The 22186-nt window shown below is 38.4% G+C and overlaps 1 protein-coding gene across 5 annotated transcripts in view; it reads left to right on the top strand.

Annotated features, from left to right (window-relative positions):
- The first annotated feature begins 23 nt into the window (after positions 1-23).
- The window catches only part of Zfp37 (ZFP37 zinc finger protein), a 46606-nt gene continuing 24443 nt past the window's right edge, over positions 24-22186 (top strand). The window contains exons 1-4 of one of the 5 annotated variants that reach the window (XM_046451981.2): positions 30-266; positions 5780-5864; positions 6165-6299; positions 11956-15432. In XM_046451981.2, coding sequence (XP_046307937.1) covers positions 45-266; positions 5780-5864; positions 6165-6299; positions 11956-13505 — 1992 coding nt within the window. In that variant the 5' untranslated portion in view covers positions 30-44 and the 3' untranslated portion in view covers positions 13506-15432. Of the gene's footprint in view, positions 267-5737; positions 5865-6161; positions 6300-11955; positions 15433-22186 lie in introns of those variants that run through there. The other 4 variants (XM_046451980.2, XM_046451979.2, XM_046451978.2 and 1 more) reach the window with 4 other exon arrangements.

The following is a 22186-nucleotide window of genomic DNA, read 5'->3' as shown; positions in this document are numbered from 1 at the left end:
CCAGAAGCCCCCGCGCCCCCGCTGTACGGAGGGCTTCGGCCAAGATGGCAGCGCCCACGGGCGAAACGGGCGAAAGCTCACGGGCGCCGCCATCGCAGCCCGGGCCCACCGAGGCCGCGCTGCCGGTGGCCGCCATGTCGGCCTCTGGCTGCAGCCAGATCTGGACAAAGCCCGAGACGGAGGATCTGAAGAAGAGTGCGGGAAAGGCCCGAAAGGCCGGGCGTCCACTCGAGATGGCTGCGTCCGAGCCCAAGGCCAGCGGCGCGGTGAGAACGGCTATGGGCTGGGGGCGGTTTGGCTGTCAGAGATGGTCAGTGACTGGAGGGTTACTGTGGTCGGTGAAGTTAAGGTTTGGGAATTGGAGTCGATGCTGAAGGGTCTTTCTGGAGGTCGGTGCTCGGAGGGATCCGGGTCGGTGATTGCTATAGTTTAAGGAGATCAGCGTTTCCAGGCATCTGAGAAGGCAGTGATGGGCAGGAGGCTGCGGCTGTCACTGACAGGTCCGGGTTTCCAAATCTGGGGGCATCAGAAATGGGGCTTTGTAGAGTGTCAGAGATTGGGAAGGCCTGGGGGAGCCAGCGATTGTGGGTACCTGATAGTGGATGGCTAGAGACTAGATCATCCAAGAAGGGCAGTGTTAGAGTTGGGGACCGGGGTGATGGGGAGTACTATGAGGATCAGAGGTCCGGGCTTTGGGGGTCTGTGGTGGTCATGTTTGTGGAAGTCTAATTAGCATTATCTGTAAAAGGTGGTGATTAGTGTGATATTATGGGTAATGGAGGAACCAGGATGTCAGTGGGAGGACAGGGGTTGGTGGAATGTGGATGGTGGAGGGTTTGCATGCCATCTGGGAGAAGAGATGGCCAGTGATTAGGTGGTGGCATAACTGTGCTACCAGTGAGGAGGTGATTAGTAGGAATTAATGACTGAAGGTCCTCGACGATTCTGGGACTAGGATCCTGAAAGGGTCAGGAATGTGAGGAATTGCAGGGTTTAGTGATGGAAAGTTCTGTAGGGGTCAGTGATTGGAGTTCTATGGAGGTTAATGATTGATTGTTTTGTGAGGAATGGTAATTGGGAACTTGTAGGGTTCCAGAAATAGGGGAAGATTGTGAATGTTAGTGACTGATGAGTGTTTGGGTATCAATGATTAGAAACAGACAGATTGTAAGGTAAACACCTATCTTATGCCAGGGAGAATGACATGTGGCCCAGAAGTAGGAGGAAAACTTGTGTAGGGTCAAAGAAACATAGAGAAAGCTTTTTCAATACAATGCAAGTAACCAATTATGTTATATGCTCTTTGTGAATCCCAAAATATGACTACCGAGAATTTGACTCTGCCATGATGTAGCTCCATGGTTATTTTGACTAGAACTGTTTCAGGAAGAGCTGGTAATAAAATCCTGTTGGAGTGAGTTAAAAGAATCAGAGAAAATGAAGTGCAAACAGTAAGTTAAGACAATTTATGAGGGATTTTGCTGGTAAAAGAAGTAGAGAAATTAACGTTGGATGGAGCATGAAGTCAGGAGAGGGTTTTCTTTTTTGTGGTGGGGATAAACCTAGTGACACTTTGCCAGTGAGCTACATCCCCAGTCTTTTAAAATTTTGTTTTGTTTTGAAACAGGGTCTCCCTTAATTGCTGAAAGTTACACTGAGTTGCTGAGGCTGGCTTTGAACTTGCAATCCTCCTGTTTGGGATATAGACTTGTGCCACCTACCTCAATCAGAAAGACAGGGTTTTCTTTGATAAATAGCATTAAGGCAACTTTGTATGTCAATGGAAATGATCCAGCAGAAAGAGAAAAAATAGTTGATACAAAAAAGAAAAGGTAATTGTAGGAGTGAGGTCCTTTGGAAGGCAGGTGGGAATGGGATCTAGAACCCAAATGGATCCAGAACAATGGAATGTGCCTTTAATCTCAGCAATTCATATGGCTGAGGCTGGAGGATTGCAAGTTCAAGGCCAGCCTCAGCAACTTAGTGAGACCCTGTTTCAAACAAAAATAAATAAACAAACAAACAGACAAAAATCAAAAACGACAGAAGGAGGGGGACTGGGTATGTAGCTCAGTGGTAAAGGATCCCTGGGTTTCACCCCCAGTTTCAAAAAATAGGAAAAAGTAAAGAAAAAAGAAAGAAAGAAAGAAAAAACACAAGTGGAAAAACTGGCCTTAGTGAGAGAAGGAAAAAGACTTCTTCCATTTCCTCAGAAGGGAATGCACCTTACCTATGGATTTGGAAACAGGTTGGTAGAATTGGTGATTAAAGGGCAAGGTAGTTCTAGTCTGTTTGCATTTATTTTGTCTTTGAAGTATAAGGCAAATTTATCAGCTGAGAATGGGAAAGAAGTGGATGTTGGAGATTTCAGGAAAGAGGTTTGCAGTAATATCCTGGAAGGAGGAAAGGGTAAATACTCCGATTGCTATGGTTTTGGATGTCCATTTGAGATATGTATATAAATCTGAAGTGAGTCCAGTCAGTACAGTTGTTTGATTTTTTTCTTGCAATGTTCAGCTGCAAGATTACAGGCAGATTGCAAGAGGAGAATTAGATTTAGCCAGGGTTGACACTTCAATAAGTGAGTGTGGTGGGGAGGGGCAAGGAAGTTAAGCTTTAAAGTTTTCAGTGGCGTATGTGTGGTGCTTGTTTATGGACTCTAAATAAGAATGAAAGTCGGTAAAGGCAATGTGGGGCAGAAGATTGTGAAAAAGGGGTTGGGACCCGTGAAGCAGAGGGTTCAGTGAGTTTGGAGAATGAAGTAGGAGTGCTAGGGCAAGTGGGCTGGCAGGAAATGATGGTCAGGGGTAGAATGTTTTAGGTAGAGATTTTGTAGGTGGCATAGTGATGGCAAGATATAAGGGGTGTATGTGGGGGGTGATGGGTATGTGATTGAGTTTATGCAAGAAAAGATTGTTGGCATCAGGAAAGAGAGAGGCTAGGCTATTGAACGGCTCTTCTTCATGGATATGGAGGTAGTAGAATGAATGATGGCAGGAGCTCTGGCAAAGAGTAAGCTAGTGCTAAAGTTTTCAGTGAATGAGGCAGGATGACTTCAGAAGGGTTCACACAGCAGGCCTAAAACTGCTGTCCTTCGACAGACCTTCTTGTAAGGTTGACCTTAGGGTGGCATCTGGGAAATTAAATTTCATCAGGATTCCCAACAGTCCCAGAAATGATGGGAGAGGCTCCCTATGGCTAATGAATATAAATAATGTGGTTTATGCTGAACACTTGATTCCCTTCTGGAGTTTAGACTTTATGTTCATGCAAGCACAGGATCCCTGTATCGCCACCAATAAAAACCCTGGCCTCTGAGTCTCTTATGAGCTTCCCTGATAGAAAACATCCCACATGTGTTGCCAGAACTCAATTCTGGACGAATTAAACATGTTCCCTATGACTCCTATGGGAGAGGACTCTTGGATGCTTGTGCTTGGTTTCATCTTGAGTTCGTCTCATGCCAATTAACTGATTTTGTTTTGCAACCTTTCGCTGTAATAAATCATAGCTATGAATACATCTATGTGCTGAGTTCTGTGAGTTTCTCCTACGGATCATCAAACTAAGAAAGATTAATGGGTTGAAGTCTAGTGACAATCTAAACAAGGTAGGGATTGTGAAGGTAGATGGAGGTAATTATTTACCTCATCTTTGGACCTTGAGGTACATAAGTCATGGGGGCGAGGAAACAACCTCCACTTGAGGCCACTGTAAGGAAGCAGGAGCCTAGGATACAGGTGGATTTTAGATAAAGCTAGTAGGTGATAACAATGGCTAAAGAGGTTGAGGTTGAGGGCAGAGTACTGACAGCAGTTAGGATTCTGTAATGGCTGCTGTTTGAGAGTCCTGGTGGTGTTAGTAATTAGGCTCAGTGATAGGCTGAGGGATTTGGAGACATGGGAGATAGAGATCCATGTGCCCTATGGGTGTAAATGGTTGAGGAACCTATGGGAATATGTGATTGGGTTGTCTGGGGGCAAGCGATTGGGGAGATCTGCTGTGATTGCTGGGGTGGGTCATTTTGGAATCATTGGGTCATGATTAAAGAGAGCTGTCCTGGCTCAATGACTGGAAGGCCTGTGACCATCAAAGATGGGGAATATTAGAAGTCAATGAGTGGAGGTCTGTGGGGTTAGAAATTAGTGACATATGGAGGTCTGATTGGTGGTCTGTCTGGTAAGGAGTTATCTTTAAATGTTGAATAAACTTGTTTGAATTTATATATTGTTGGTATTAAAATTCTCCAAAACTCATGTCATCTTCTGCTTCTATAAGATAAAAACATTAATGTGCTTTGATTTCTCCCCTACCTCTCACCCCACCCAGGTATACTCCTTCTTATTTTTCTTACATCATTACTTCTCGATTTTAAGGATATTTTCATAACAGTTGCACATAAACATTGCAAATTACTTAGATGTAATGAGACAATTTACTGGCTTTCTTATTTTTTTAAAGTTTGAATCTGGAAAGTCTCCCGTGTGTTGAAGACTTGATCCCCTATGTAGTGATGCACAGAGATGGGATTATGGAAGTGATTGGATCTTGAGGGCTCTAAGTACACTCCTAGTGGATTAATCCATTTGGTGGATTAATTCATTTGAATGGACTACTAGGAGGGGATGGAAACTGTAGTCAGGTGGGGCATGGTTGGAGTAAAGAGGTCATGGGGAACATGCCCTTGGGGACTATATCCTGGCCCTTGCCTCTCTCTCTGCTTCCCAGCTGCCTTGAGCTGAGCAGTCTTCTTCCACCACACCCTTCTGCCATGATGTTCTGCCTTGCTTCAGGCCCAAAATGATGGAGCTAGACTGATGCCTCTGAAAGCATGAGTCAAAAATAAACCTGTCTTCCTTCAAGTTGTCTGTATTGGATATTTTGGGCACAGGGATGAAAAACTAATACATCATTCATTGCTTTCCATGATGTAGTTTTTCCCAATATTGAAAATTTTGGAATTTTTACCCAGTTTTCTTTTAAAGATTTCTCTTTTGCCTCTTTCTCCCTTCCCTGTTCTCTCTCCCTTTGCTTCTCCCTCTCTTCATTTTTCTTTATTTCTCAATTGTGTAAGTAATGTAATTTCTGGATGCTTACATGCCTAAGATGTCTTATTTTTGCTTCCAAATATAAATTATTTTGCCTAGTAATAAATCAACAAGGGTCTTAATTCTATTCTTATGATTCAGGACTCTATATAAACTGTAGATATTTCCATAGCCATTTAGAAACCTGTTATAGAAGAAAAAATAAAGACTGAATTTTCTTTTCTTCCTTTCTTCCTTCCTTCCTTCCTTCCTTCCTTCCTTCCTTTCTTTCTTTTATTGTCTTTCTCTCTAATATTTGTATTTTTTGTCTTCTTAAAAGAACAAATTCAAAATAAAGATATTTCAGTATTTCTTAATTTGGTTTTTGTTTCTCAAAAAGAAATACAAAATCAGGCAAAGAATAGAAACACTGGGCTGGGGTTGTGTCTCAAGTGGTAGCGTGCTCGCCTGGCATGCGTGAGGCACTGGGTTCGATCCTTAGCACCACATACAAATAAAGATGTTGTGTCCACCGAAAACTAGAAAATAAATATTAAAATTCTCTCTCGTTCTCTCTCTCTCTCTTAAAAAAAAAAAAAAAAGAATAGAAACATTATGTAACATGCCTGTTGTCAATAGTAAGTGGTCAAGGAAGGAACAAGTCCCCAAACATGGGTGACACTGAACTGAACAGGTATATGCTATTACAGGGATCGGTAACATTTAAAGATGTTACTATGGCTTTTACCCAGAAAGAATGGAAGCAACTTGAACCTGCTCAGAAGAACCTGTACAAAGATGTGATGCTGGAGAACTACAGCAACCTAGCTTCAATGGGTAAGGACAATTCCCTTGTAATTAAAAATGTGTTCACCATGATACATTCTTCCTGAAGCCCTTGATAAGTGTGGCCTTGATTTTTGTGGGTCAAAGAGTTTTAATCCCTTTTGGGTACTAGGCAGGACCACTGCCTTCAAAATGGAAGCTCTGCTGAATTACAGCACATGGACAAGCACATTGGGAAACTTCAGGAGCTGTGTATTCCTTCACCTTGAAAGGCCCTGAAGTGCAAACAATGAAGTTTGATTCCTGAGATGGCTCTTCTAACTCTCAATTTCTACCTTTTCTCATAAGCAGGGTATCAAGCTCCCAAACCAGACATGATCTCTAAGTTGGAAAAAGGAGAAGAACCATGGTTGGGTAAGGGGAAGAAACCCAGTCAAAATCGTCTGAATAAAAAAGCAAGATCCAAGCAAGTAGGAACCAGTAGAAGTAAGTTCCTAGTTTCTTGGTGGTAACTTAGGAATTCTTCAAAGAAAAATTTACTCTTAAATTATTCTTAAATTATTCTAGACTATATTTTTCTTTTTTTAAAAAAAAATATTTATTTATTTTTTTTTTAGCTTAAGGTGGACACAATATCTTTATTTTATTTTTAGTTGTGCTGAGAATCGAACCCAGTGCCTCACGCATACTAGGCGAGCGTGCTACTACTTGAGCCACATCCCCAGCTCCCTATTTTTTTCTTAAACAGGAAATAGCTGTAGAAAAATATCAGAGTCTATCAGAGGAAGAATAGTTCAAACGATGAAGATTTCCTAACCTTAGAGATTCTAATATCTCTTCCTTCTTCATGAACCTGTCCACCTGTGAGATCATGCAGAGATCACTGTAGGAGTGAGCCAGTGTTACTTATGGGAGTTTGTGCCACTTGTATTAGTCAGCTTAGACTAGGTTTTGCTTCATTTAGGAACAATCCCCAAATCCCTGTGGCCTACAATGGAGATTTATTTTTTGCTCAAGCTGTATTACTGTTCTATATGATCTCCATTTGGGAAGCTGTGCTGAAAGAGCATTCTCTGGCAAATTCTGGTCTCTTGGCAGAAGGGAAAAATTGGAACCACATGATAGCTCTTAAATTACTGCTTGGAAGTGGTAGATTCACCCACTTTTTTTCCGGGGGGGGAGGGCGGTACCAGGGATTGAACTCAGGAGTACTCTGAGCCACATCCCCAGGCTTATTTTTTTATTTATTTTGTTTAGAGACAGGGTCTCACTGAGTTGCTTAGCACCTTGCTGTTGCTGAGGCTGGCTTTGAACTTGCACCTTCCTGCCTCAGCTTCCTGAGCAGCTGGGATTACAGACATGTGCCACCCCACCTGGTGGCACACATTTTATTGGTTAGAGCAAGCCATTTGGCCACTCCTGAGTTCAACAGGATAGGAATGTTTAATCCTTCCACAGGGCTGGGTGCTACAGTTCAAATGGCCATGTATTGGGGAGGGGCTTAGAGGTGTAATCCTTCCATAGGTATCAGTAATACAGACTATCATACCATTCCAATTGTGGAAGAAAAAAGCTGAAACCCAGGGCCCTAAACCTTTGCTTCCAGCCCCTCAGATGCCTAACTGGTCCTTCGGTCCTTCCATATAACCCCTTTTCCTTATCTATGTGCTCCATTGCTCAGCTTTCAGAATACCCCTCTTAGCTTTTCTCCCAATCCCATTCCTATTTACCTTATCTAAAGCATTACTTTTTAAAAATCCACCTTCCTTATATCCTCTGTCTTTCTACCAGTATCCCCACCCCTTGCTCTAATTCCCCCATGTGTCAAATTCTCTCCTATGTATCCAGACATTCTTGGATCTGTCTTTTTTCTAAATCTGTTGGCATGATACTCCTACCCATACATGACTTTCTGTTTCCCTCCTTTCATTGTGAAATGTTCTAGATCTGTGGTCTATAGCATGTCATCCTGCCCATTTTCCCCTTAACCCTTGCAGTCAAATTCTAAGAATTCATTCCTCCCTAAGTTTCTGACTTTAAAGTCACCACTGCATGCCTTCCAGGATGGACTTGAATAGTATTGATTATCCTGAAGTTCTTGCCCACCTAATTGCACCACCTGAATTAGATCTTATCCTCTCTCCTAAGTGCTGCTTTACCATTTACTCACCAGCTTCTCCTCCTTCTCACTTGCTAAAGTGTTCCTTAAGTTTTTTCTTCTATCTGTTCTTTTTTTCTAGTATATGTCCATTAGAGGGATCATCTATTATGCAACTACAAGCTTTTTATCCCGTACTGGTGACTTCCATTTGTCTTTGTTTTACATTTCTATATGACCTGCTTATTTATTAGTCTTAGAGTGTCAGAAATTGAAAGCTTTGTCTTTCTTTATAAATTAGAGGTTTCTTTCACCTTTGCTGTTTTTATTAGGGTCTACTCTCATTTTAGGCCTGTCTCCCGTGGATTACTGTCCTTTCCTCAGTTCCTGTATGTTTGTTGTCAGTTCTCACTGACATCACACAAATTCGGTTCACATTATCTTCCTAAACTGGTCCAATTCTTCAGTAGATTTATTGAATCCATTTTTTTTTTTTTACAATTCATCTTGAGGTTGCCACACACTAAAATACTCAATTATTTACGTCATTATAGTCCCCAAATTAGCAGAATGTCTACTATATCTTTTAAAGTTTCATCTGACCCTGATTTGTCTAAAACCCCCATGAATTTCCTGAGATGAGAGGAACCAGTCCTTCAAAGGACAAGTGGAGAGACCCCATGATTTTCTGACCTGTCCATTAGCTGTTCCAGCTTTGACTATTCTTTTATTGTTGACACTTGGTATTACTAACTAACTTGGTATAACTAGAAGGTAATCCTGAAAAATATATCTTTGTCATGCTACATTGACTATTTTCTTGGTTCAGGTTCTTATATAATAATTAAAGCTTCTTTTATGAAGAAATATTCTTTTCCCTCTAAGTAATTTGTTGGGCCTAATGAGCTCCATACTAAGTTTATGAAGCAACAAATATTCTAGCTTAAAATTCATTTTTAATTGCTGTCTCAAATTTAGGAAAAGCTTCCAGTCTTAATCAAGTGCTTGACTAGATCCAACTGTCCCCTGATATGATGTGGTTATTATGCCAATTCTATAGTTCAGATTCTCCTCCTGTCCTATCACCATGGTGAATTTGGTCTTTTAGTGCTTTCTATCTTTTTCTGGGGAACAGATGTCAATTGTGATTAGCACAAACACATCATTTAAGAGATTCTTATAATGTTACATGTCAAGGGGAAAGGTTTGAGTTTTGATCACTTTCTTCCCAGAAGGAAATTTGTCCCCATCTTCTCTATGCTCCTCAGGCACTGGGAGATACAGTCTTGTCATGCTACCTAGGAAGTCCTTTTATTTAGCCCGCAACCCGCGCAGGCTTCATGAAAGAAGGTTCGAGTTGTGAGAAACCACTAGGGAGTTTTAAATTAAAGAGACAAGACTCTAATTACCTTTAAACCAGCTCCAGAATGGCTCCTCCTAGCTCCAGCCTCAAGCCACCAATTGTGGTAGCGAGGTTTACTGAAGAGGCCAGCGAGAGAGAACACACCAGGGAGTGGACTTTTATTGGGGAACAAAAAATTCTGGGGAAAATCCCATCCAATGAAGATTAAGGAGGGCAGCATCCCAAGGTCAGGGGCGACGATTGGGTGTTCTGGGTAGCGGCCACGGGGTAGTGGCCAGATATGCCTCTGCACGGACAAGCCCTCGGACCTGGAGAAGGGTGGGGAAAGCTCTGACACAGCTGTGTCTAAGCGCCTCTCACCCAGCCAGGAAGGTAACTCAAATCACGTGCGAGGATGGCCTCCCACACTTTTAAACTCTTTCTTCCAGGGTGCTGAATGTCTTTAAACTTTTCTAAATGAAAAAGCAGTTAGCAGCTCTGCTTCTCGAGTCTCCTTACTATAGTTATACCTCCAAAAGTTGATCTGCAGGAACTTAGTTTCTAAATGTTCTTCAGAGAAGACTAACATTTCCTGGCTATCTATTCAGATACAATAACTCTTTTCTGTTTGAATCCAGTTTTCATTTTTTCCCATGTAATGTCCATTTATCATGAAGATGGCTATTTACTTTCTCTCTTCTCTTTCTCAGATCATGGAGATTCATATCTCTGTGTGTGTCTCTCTCTCTGATTCTTTTTATTCTCATTTGTAAGCTTTTTCTATGTTTCCATGCATGTATCTGTAAAAGGCTGCCCCAAAATGATAGCCCCTGCTCCTAAGTTTATAGTTTTTTTTTCTTTTTTGGGGAAGTAAGGGTACTGGGGATAGAACTCAGGGGTACTCAATAACCGAGCCCCATCCCCAGCCCTATTTTGTATTTTACTTAGAGACAGGGTCTCACTGAGTTGCTTAGCACCTTGCTATTGCTGAGGCTGGCTTTGAACTCATAATCCTCCTGCCTCAGACTCCCGAGCCACTGGGATTACAGGAGTGCACCACCACACCCAGCTTAAGTTTATAGTTTTTCACATGTGGTATCCATAGTTAGCTAATAAAAGTCTTAGAATTTCAATTCCAAATTCTTAGGAGAAACAATATTGTTGGACTATCAATGGCCTAGGATTTACCACTGTTCAATAATTGTTTTCAGCTAAAAGTTGGGTCATACAGTGCAAACATGGCTGCCTACACCTGTTGGTGTGAGTGGTATCCTCAAAGAAGGGGAACTGTGGTAGAGAAGATATCTCAAAATATGTAATTGTGTAACATATGGGGGAAAGAATATGAGCAACCACTTAAAGCTAGGAATAAACTTAAAAATTATAATTGGCAATTAGAATTACCTGACAAGAACAAGGGTGTGTACTCCATGGCAAACTATTAGAAAATAAATGTGTATGTACACTAAATCCAGATAGTGTAAAGTTTGTTTGCCAAGCTAATTACAGCAACTTTTACCATTTGATTAAGACCTGTAGGGGTTTGTTTTTGTTCCTAGAACAAGAAGGTCCTTATTACATTGGTCATGTAGCAGTGGCACACCCTTTCCTGCTTCTTCCCTCAGTCACCTATTAGCTCCTCATTACTCTTTAATAGACTTGCCTTACATTCTTACCCTAGTTTACATTAACTAGTCTTAATAGAGGAATAAATAAATAAATAGAGGAGTTTATGATAAGGGCATGTGTTTACATCTCTCGTAACCTAAGGGCATATACTTCAGCCAGATTTCACAAGGAACTAGAACTAGTAATTAAGAGGCCACTGAGAACTGAAATTATGTAAACAATACCCTTGAGGACCTACAGTCTGCTTCTCTATTGTATGTTTCACTTTTTCTACTCAGAAGCTTTTTTATATAGATAAAATATGGATTTACTAGTACTTGTCTTGAGTCATTTTAAAATTTAATCACCAAATGGAAACTATCTAAAGTCTACATTTTTAGGAAGAAAAATCTTTTGGAAATCCTGGGTTAGCCAAATGTGTCTGCAATTGACCATGAAGAGTTGGAATAATATATTTTAGGTCACAGGCACCAAATACTCTGGGTAGCTTAGTAGTTATAAGAGGTGGGCAGCTAGAACTGAGAAGAAAGCTCCAAAAGTGTCACCTACAATCACAAGCTTTTTTTTTTTTTTTTTTTTTTGAAAGGATGCTCATTTTTTAATTTTATTTTTTAGTTGTAGTTGGACAAAATATCTTTCTTTCTTTCTTTCTTTATTTTTGGTTTTGGGGATCGAACCCAGGGCTTCGCCCATGCTAGGCAAGCAGTGTACTGCTGAGCCACAACCCTAGCCCCAATCACAAGTTTTTTTTTAAACTATATTTATTATTCCCTGTTCATTGCTCCATGTGTTTATTTAATCTTCTATCCCAGGTTGCAAGTTCATATTTTTAAGTAGCCAAAGTTGTTTCTACTCACTGTTATCATTTTTCTTTCCCTGATTTTACTACAGCATTCTCTCCTGCCCCCAAGTTTAAGAGAATAGGGGCATTTGATACTTATTTTATATTGGGATATTAGGGTTAAATAAAGATTTACATTAAAAAAAGATTTATATTTACTTTATAAACTTACAAAAAAACTTAAGCGAGAGTATAAAAATTCACGGGAATTCTTCATTGAATTTCATTGTAGAAGAAGAACAGTGTGATGATGACCAGCTGGAGAATAACCAGAAATCTCAAAACAAACCCATTAGGGAAGTTGCCTTTAAGAACAGAACTTCAAATAAGAAGAAAGGCAGTGAGTGTGGTTCATTGGGGAAAAAAATTAATGTGAGTACAAAACATGTTTCTTCAAAAAGGGGACTTTTTAAATCTGATTCACATGGGAAGAATTTGAAGCAGAATTTAGACTTACCTGGCCATAGAAAAAACTGTGCAAAAAAGAAACCTGATGTAGCTAAAGAACATAGGAAATCATTCAGTCATAGCTTATCTGATAAGAAAGACACAAATCAAGCTGGAAAGAAATGTGAGAAATTATCCAAACAGAGTTCACCTGACAAGCATGACAAAACTCAGACTAGGAAGAAATGTGAGAAACGATGCCATCATAGCTCACCCCATACTAAGCAAGGCAAGATTCAGTCTGGAGAGGAACATGAGAAATCATTGAGCCCTAGTTCATCCAATAAACCTGATAAAACTCAAGCTGGTTTGAAACCCTATGAATGTAACCAGTGTGGGAAGGTTCTCAGTCATAAACAAGGACTCGTTGACCATCAGAGAATTCACACTGGGGAGAAGCCCTATGAATGTAATGAATGTGGCATAGCCTTTAGCCAGAAGTCCCACCTTGTTGTACATCAGAGGACTCACACAGGGGAGAAACCATATGAATGTGTTCAGTGTGGCAAAGCCCATGGTCATAAACATGCCCTGACTGACCATCTAAGAATTCATACTGGGGAAAAACCCTATGAATGTACTGAGTGTGGGAAAACCTTCAGACACAGCTCAAACCTTATTCAACATGTAAGATCTCATACAGGTGAGAAGCCTTATGAATGTAAGGAATGTGGAAAATCCTTTAGGTATAACTCATCTCTCACTGAACATGTGAGAACTCATACAGGTGAAATACCATATGAATGTAATGAATGTGGCAAAGCTTTTAAATATAGCTCATCTCTGACTAAACATATGCGAATTCATACAGGCGAAAAACCCTTTGAATGTAATGAATGTGGAAAGACTTTCAGCAAGAAGTCACACCTCATTATACATCAAAGAACTCATACGAAGGAGAAACCTTATAAATGTGATGAATGTGGGAAAGCCTTTGGACATAGCTCATCTCTTACTTACCATATGAGAACGCATACTGGTGAAAGTCCTTTTGAATGTAAGCAATGTGGGAAGGCCTTTAAACAAGTTGAAGGTCTTACTCAACACCAGAGAGTTCATACTGGGGAAAAACCCTTTGAATGTAATGAATGTGGGAAAGCCTTTAGCCAGAAGGCACACCTCATTGTACATCAGAGAACTCACACTGGGGAGAAACCCTATGAGTGTAACGAATGTGGGAAAGCCTTTAATGCAAAGTCACAACTTGTTATACATCAGAGATCCCATACAGGAGAGAAACCCTACAAATGTAATGAATGTGGGAAATCTTTCAAACAGAATATGTCCCTTACCAAACACATGAAAACTCATTCTGAGGAAAACTCTCATGAGTGAAATGAGTGTGGGAAATCTGCTAACTGAACTGAAGATTTTTTTTTAACCTTAGAAATACTCTGAACTTGAAGTATGTTTAAAAACAAAAAGACCCTTGACAAGAACATCTTGTTATCCAGGAGAGGATTTGAACATAGAACTTCAAATAGAAGCAATGGATGGAATAAGATACCAAATCTTTTAGAGAAAATATAATTTTAAAATATTCAGTTATTATAAATGATTTACATGTGTAGATTGAAATATGAAGCTTTAAAAAATAGGAGTAAGTTGAATAATCAGAGCAATGAAGAAACAAGTTGTATATATTTGACAATTACTGAGTTGCTTGGGTGTTGTGTATATAAGTCCACATATTAGAATTCAATTTGCATATCTGCTCATTGCCTTGTGTAAAGGAGTGTGGCCATTTATATAAACATCCTCTTTGATATTATCATCCAGCTCTTTCATAATGTCTATACAAGCTTTTACATTAACAGAAGCCTTTATAAAAAGCTTGTTATTCATCTAAGTATTGTTAACAGAAATGTTTTCAAAGCAAGGAAAAAACAGGTGGGGATAAAAATATGCTGATCGGGAATGATGCTCAATATATATTAAGTCAATTTTAAAAAAGAGATTGCTAAACCATGTATATAGTATCTTCCCACTCATGTACAAAAGATTATGTGTGTTTACCTGTCTCCCTCTCTGTGTATGTTTTTGTGTGTGTATACAAGTACTATAAATGTATGTCAATAGATTTTGTTTAAAATTTTCAGAAGAAACTTAATAGTGGTTGTGACTAGGCACAGAAATATAGGACTGAGGGCTAGAATGAGAGTAAGATCTCATGTTTAGTATACTGTTTGAATTTTTTTATCATGTTTATGCCTTGTTTTCATAATTAAAATACTTTTAATATGCATAAATCAGCACTATTTTAGAATATCATCAAACCTATTCCACAATGTTGCTGACAAGTTAAAATTTTCTATGCTTATTCATGAATAATGCTGAATAAGAGGTATTTGATATTGAATTCACAAAGATTTCCCTATCAAATACAAGTTCTTTCATAACTTAATAATTACAACTGTAACAGCACTGTGTCTCTTCTATTTTCTATTAAAGACCGAAGATGAACTATGGTTGCAGATGAATGAGTGTTTTTTAAACAATTTATCTCACATTTAAAGTATTTCTACATAAACACCACAGGCATCCATTTAAAATATATTGCACTAAATACCACTACATCCTGTTCTTACCCAATAGCAGAAATTGTTAATGGATCACTGTACTCTTTCTGAGTGAGCTGAAAGTCAGCATCATAATCATTCTTAAGCATGAATTCCAGGGGGTATTATGAATCAGTTTGAATCTGCACAGGAGACCTATATGCCATTGCATACCTAGATTTTTTTTTTACCCTTGAATCATAGATAAAAAATTTAGGGCTGGTGTTGTGGCTCAGTGGTAGAGCACTTGCCTAGCATGAGGGAGGCATTGGGTTCAATCCCTAGCACCACATTAAAAAAATGAAATAAATAAAATAAAGTTATTTTGTCTATCTACAATGAAAAATATTTTTAAAAATTTACCTGAATTGTTTTAAATTTTAAGTTGTTATGTTAAAAACAAAGATGTGACACAAAATTGTCTTATAAATTATTAAATCATTTGTAAATTATTATACTAATTTTTAATACAATATTAACTATATGTAGTATTGTCAAATATAATAATATTTGATATATGTGTTCTTTTTATTTTTCATAGTGCATGTGTTACATCTTGTTTGCAAACATAGAGGTCAGTAATTAGGACTTGTCCTGTTCAATTTTGTTGAATCATAAATATTTCACCTACATAGTAATCTAGCATAATGAGGAGCACTGAACAAATATGTGATTAAACATCATCTGCGAATATTTCCATTCAAGATCCTGCTTTCCTGACTTCATTTCAGAGAATTATAAAATCTATTGAGAATAGAATGTGTGTATGTGTGTGTGTGTGTTCACACTTGTGTTGAAAGATTAACGCGTGGGTCTTAGCTCTCATTTCCAAGTAACTAATTTCAGGGGAAGGAAACACAATACAAAAGCCATTCTCACCAGTAATCTATCAAGTGGAAGTCTGGCCCTGTGCACAGAATGAGTTGTCACTATCCAGATCTGTAGAACACTCTTTAGGATGAAACGGTTGTAGGTTATGGCTATGTTGAATTTCCACACCTATTGGAGAACCCGTAAGTGTCATGCCTGGAACAGTCAGAAGTACAAGTATGCCTTAACTGTAGAAATGAATGCTTGAAACACATTTTTGTAGTGAAAAATAAATTTTGGATCAATAAATGAGGAAATGATGTCAGAAAATAATTGAAGGTAAACAGTAGGAAAAAAGAAAAAGATGAATCTAAATCAATAATGCACAAACTTTAATGTATATCTAAATTGCCTGGAGGACTGTTAAAAGTAGATTTAAGTAATATAAATTCTTGGGCCCCCACCACAGATTTATTGATTCACAATTTGCATGTTTAATAAGTTCCTAGAGGATGCAGATTCTGCTAGTTGGGGAACCCACTTTGGAGAACTACTGGTCTAAATCATTAAGTACATTTCTTAAAAACTATTTTAAAACAGTTTGATTGTTATGGTTTGGATGTGAGGTGTTCCCCCAAAGCTCATGTGTGAGACAATGCAAGAAGGTTCAGAGGAGAAATGATTGGGTTATAAGAGTCTTAACTCAATCAGTGAATTAATCCCCTGATAAGGATTAATTGAAGTGGTAGGGTGTGGCTGGAGGAGGTGGGAATTCAGTGTGGCTTTTGAGTATATATCATAACTGGCCAGTGGAGTCTCTCTCTCTCTCTCTCTCTCTCTCTCTCTCTCCATCTCTCTCTCTCCTTCCTGATTACATGTAAGCTGTTTCCCTCTGCTACACTCTTCTGCCATGATGTTCGGGCTCACCATGAGCCCTGAGAAATAGAGCCTGCTGTCTATGGATTGAGACGTCTAAAACCACAAGCCCCCAAATAAACTTTTCCTCATCTACAATTGTTCCAGTCTTGTCCTTCAAGTCACAATGAAATAGCTGACTAAAACTGATATATTCCTTAATTTAAAAAAAAATGAAAGGTCTTATCTACAGAATAAATTACAGTTTTGAAATATTTATTTTGATTCAGAAGCCAACAAAGCAAGAAAAACAAACACCAGCAAACACACACACACACACACACACACACACACACACACACCCCTATCCTCATAGACCTTAATTCAAGAGAGGGAGATAAAGAAATAATTAAAATATAAAGTATGGCAGATCATTATATGGCAAAAAAAAATAAATCAGGGATGAATTCTAAATACAATGATGGGAGGAGGAAGAAAGCTCACTTAGGTGGTGACAAAAGCAAAGAGTTGGATAGGGTGAGATAGCAAGTCAGGTATATATACAACGAAAGGTTATTATGGCATAGATCTTTTAGAATCTTAGGGTGTTGGAAGGTAAAGATGCTGAATTCCTTTGTCATAAATAGGAAAATTTTGAATAATAAACCATGCTTTTAAGAATAATTAAGTTTGCATCAGGGAGAAAACAATTTCATATACTGGTTTTGGTAGTCAAGTTTGTATAACCTAGTAAATTAAATCTGAATGTATACACAAAACCTTTAAATGTCTGGTAATCCTACTTCTTTGAATCTCTTCTGCAATACGCAGTCAGGGTATTCTGTAATATTTTATCAAAGAACAGAGAAATTGCATATAACTTACATTTCTAGTTAATAGATTAAATAAAATATGAACCAAGAATGGTGGCACATCCTTGTAATCCCAGCAACTCGGGAAGCTGAGCCAGGGAGCATCACAAGTTCTAGGACAGGCCTGGCAACTTAGCAAGAACCTGTCTCAAAATAAAAAATAAAAAAGACTGGGGATGAAGCTCCATGGTAAAGCACCCTGGGTTCAATCCCAGAATAAATGAATGAATAAAAAAATAAAATATGAAACCATAAATAAAGGAAATAACATTACATTAAAAGTTATGATTTTAAATTGTATTTAAGAAGATGCAAATGATCCTGTGATTTTTTACCTGAGGAATATGTTTTACTGATACATCTCCAAGTTATCAAGTGAATTACCTAACATTGAAGAAAGCAAATGTTTTACACTCATTCCTCCTTCCAGAAAAAAATTGCTTACATTTTATTGACTAGAAATGAATCACTTGATGACCTTTAATTTCAAAAAAGTCTTGAGGAAATGGAATCTTAACCTTTAATATTAAAGGAAAGAAACACAAGGACATCTGAAAATGAGTGTTAAGCAAAACTGAAAATATGAAATAATTACCACGTTAAAAAACAGATTGCAAAATGATAGGTACATTAAGATCACAATTTATATATAATGCTTATATATGCTTACATATGTTATATATATGTTGGAAAATGCATATTGTCACCTTCATTGCAGAGACAGTGGTCCTTTCCAGGTTGTGGGTGAAGAGTAGTTTTATGTTTTTCTAAATAGTTTTTACGTCTCCATGAGTTAATTTTACTGGTATGGCTCTGCACTGGCTTGTGGCATGATCCAGATGACATCCACCAGTTGGGTCATTTTGTCTACTTGATTGTTCAATGCCTCTTCCCTAGCAGATGTTCTCTGGTGGGTATTAGCACAAAAAAAAAGGCTTTACACAAGTCCATCCACTTTCACATCCATATACAGATCTCCGTGTTTCTGCTCTTTTATTCTTTTTCTTCCCAAGCCCTTGACCAGAGGTACAGGTCATTTGCAGTGGCACATGAGACTACTGTGTATCTTTTCCAAGTCTGGGCCACTTCTCATTCCACGTAAGGTGGATATTCATGTTTATCACCTGAAGCTTTAGGCACTAGGAGGGTTCCCCTCACCACTGTCTGTCAGAGCCACCTCTGGGTGAAGCTGTACTGAAGCTGTCTTCTTCAGCTCACACTCACATACCAAACCAGCCCATGCAGAAGCCCAGCTCCAGTCTTCTTCCCATAGTTAACTTTCAGAATCTTTTTGTAGAGCTGTAGATCTGAGATGAGAAGAGTGCTGGTGTAATGGGGATGCCATGTGCTTGCATCTTTTGTTCACCTCTTAGAATTCCCACCTCACCACACTTACAATGGCAGTTAAATTTCAATATGAATTTGGGAATGGATAAACCATAGCACATATAATTTTCTGCTGCATATGGCCACACTTTGCTCCAGAATCTCAGGAGCTTATATTGTGATTCTTTAACTGGGCTTATCACAAACTCCACGTGGCTTCTCTTCCCAATACTGATACCTACAAAACTAAGCATTGAACATCAGTGTAAGAGGGTCTATTTATGCACTTTATATTCTGTTCCATTGTTCTATTTATCTATTTTGACACTAGATTACTAAAGCTTTGTAAATCTTGAAGTCAGAGTACGTTGAGTAAGATTTCTAATTTTGTTTTTTCATTTTCAAATTTGTTTTGGCATATGCTAATTTTTCAGAGTATTGCCAGTTGACAACTATCTCCAATATTAGGTGTGAATAATTCCAAAGTTGATTCTTTTCACTGTTGATATTATCAATATTTTAAGTCTTTATCAATATGAAAAAGGTTCATTGTTATATATACCTTTAACTATTATTTATAAACTGTAATTATATTGAGTTTCCTATCTTTTTTCAGTTGGTTTTTTATGTCTTTATAGTTTTCTAGAGAAATGTGTTTCTCAGATAATAATTCAAATTTTGACATTATTTTTGGTTCCATTGTGAATCCTACTTTCTATCTCTATTTTTGACTACTCATCATAGGTGGAATCATGGTATTTGTCCTTCTGCAATTGGCTTATTTCACTCAGAATAATTTCCTCAAGTTTTACTCCTCTTCATATTATAGCATATGTTAGAATTTTCTCCTTTTAAAAGCTAGAATAACATGCCATTGTGTTTGTATATCACATGTTGCTTATCCATCCATTCATTCAACTTGAGTTGTTTGCACATTTTAGCTAATGTGAACAATGATGCTATGAATATGGGTGTACAAGTATCTCTTCAAGACTAAACTTTAACTTATTTTGCTTTTATACTTAGAAGTGAAATCCAACAGAATCATATGGTAATTCTATTTTTAATTTTTGTTAGATTTTTACTCTGGAGACAGACAGACAAACACACACACACACACACACACACACAATTTTTTTTGGTGGTGGTGGTAGGGATTGAACCCAAGGCCTGACGCTTGCTCTACCACTGAGCTATACCACCAGCCCTTTTTTATTTTACTTTAAGCCAGGGTCTCACTAAGTTACCCAGGCTGGCCTTGAACTTGCAATCCTCCTGCCTCAACCTCCTGAGTAGCTGGGATTACATGTGTTTATCACTGTGCCTGACCCTCTGTTTATATTTTTTTGATGCACAATTAAAAGTTTTTTTTCATGAAGTCCAATTTGTCTATTTTCTATTTTGTTGCCTATGCCTTTGGTTTTATATCTAAGAAGTCATTACCAAATTATGAAGATTTGCCCTGTTTTTTTTTTTCTTTAAAAAGTGTTAAAGATTAAGGTCTTTGATATGTAATGAATTTACACTATCCAACATGATGTTAGTTAAGATTCAATTTCATTCTTGTACCTGTTGATATTCAATTTTCCTAGTATCATTTATTGAAAAAGACTGTCCATTGAATGACTTTGATACCCTCATCATTAGGATGTATTCTTATCTTAAGGTAAATTATATGTGGTTATAAAACAAAACAAATATACTTATCTGGCTTATAAAATAAATCATCTTTCTTCATTTTATCTATCTGTTTTACTCTGTCTTGTGTATTTCTGTTCACTACCTCTAGAGTGATCACACACTCCACATTTTTCAGGACCAGTTATAAGCTTATTGTCCTAGTATGGTTATTAATAGCACCCTTTTCACTGTCAAAGCTGTCTTGGATCAGATGAAAATTATATGGGTATCTTTACCTCTTCACCAAAATTAATTCTTGGGCATTGAAAAGAATTTGTGAAACTGTAAGATAACGTGCTAGTTATGAGTGTAGTTCTGAGTTAGACTTCAGGAGCTTACATCCTGGCTCTATCACTTAACAGAATCATGCCCAATGCCTCAGATTATTCCTCGTAAAATGAGGATAATAATCATCTCTTCCTTGACATTAAATTGAATGAAGGATCAGAAAATTTTCTGTAAGTAGATATTTTAGTTTTGGGGGCCACATGGTCTCTGTTGCAACTTCTCAACTCTGGTTATTGTAGCACAAATACAACCATAGATGACACACAAATAAATGAGCACAGCTGTGGTCCAATAATCCTTTATCAAAACAGATACCGGACCATGTTTACCCAAGAGCTATAGTGTACTGATCCTAGATTATACAATTTAATTATTTTAAAAAACTATTAATTTAGGGCCTCACAAAGCAGAGAACACTCCCTTGATCTTTGGCAAGAGATTCCCCCAATATAGGAGTATATGGGAATTTGCAACAGAGGGAACCACCTGAACAAATATGTGGAGGCAGGACCAGCTGCTGTGAAATATGTGAGGCTCAAGGCCTGACAGTAATTGAGGCCTGACAGTGGATGTTTGGGTACTTGTTCCACAGCATGGAAGATTTGAATAAAGAAGTCTTATCAGAGAGTGAGGTATGATTCTGGGGAGAGTGGGTTGGGAAAGTGCTGTGGTTTGGATCTTGAATCTTCCCCAAAGGCACATGTATTAGGAGCCTGGTCCCCAAAGTAGCACTGTTGGGAGGTGGTGGAGCCTTTGAGAGTGGGACCTAGTGGTACTTTCTTAGGTCATTGGAGTGTACCCTTGAAGGAGAGTCTTCCTCTTCTCAATTCTGCATCTCTTTCTCTTCCCTTTTGCTTTATGGCTCATGATGTTAAGCATTTTTTTGCTCCACCCAGTATCCCCCCTCCCATGTGTGCCTTATCACAGGCTTAAAACAATAGGGTCAATAGATCATGGACTGGAACATCCCAAACTGTGAGCCAAAATAATCCTTTTCTATTTTAAGTTAATTATCTCAAGTATTTTCTTATAGTGGTGGGAAACTGACCCACATGGATGGTAACCTAGAGTCCACCAAACTTCACCTCCTGTTCAAGGAAAGGTTTACCTTTCCTTGAGGATGAAGATGAGGACAGTTATTTGCTAACAAGCTACTGCTGTTGGCTTAAGAACACATTGGGAGATGGGAATTTGAATCATGGCTATTACCACATAATTAGGCAGTATTTTGAGAGTAAACAATGAATTAAACTTGTGAGAGGTCCCTCTTTAAAATGTGGTTCATGATCCTTAACTTTCTCACATTTACTACCTTCATAAGGTTTCTCTCCTATATGAGTTCTCTGATCTCAAATTAGTGATGTGCTGTGGCCAAGAAACTTTCCCACATTTTAGGGTTAGAGTGAGCAGTGAATTAGGTGGGGGCATATAAAATGTTCTGAACAATACATGGAGCCTGGCATCATGAGCCATCATTCAATGAATGATGTTTATTAGTGTTGCCATCATTGTTTGTGCAAAGAAGAAATCCAGTGAGAAGCTGAGAGAGACCCATCATGAGAATCTTGTGGGAGCTCTGCAGAAAGAATGGACACATGTAGTTAACAATTTAATTACACTCAGCCTG

Source organism: Marmota monax, unplaced genomic scaffold (genome assembly GCF_021218885.2).
Source record: "Marmota monax isolate L192 unplaced genomic scaffold, Marmota_monax_Labrador192_F-V1.1 WCK01_AAM20220418_F8-fsc00020, whole genome shotgun sequence".
Lineage (NCBI taxonomy): Eukaryota > Metazoa > Chordata > Mammalia > Rodentia > Sciuridae > Marmota > Marmota monax.
The sequence above is the reverse complement of the archived record's forward strand: the minus strand, read 5'-3'. Positions and strand labels throughout refer to the sequence as shown.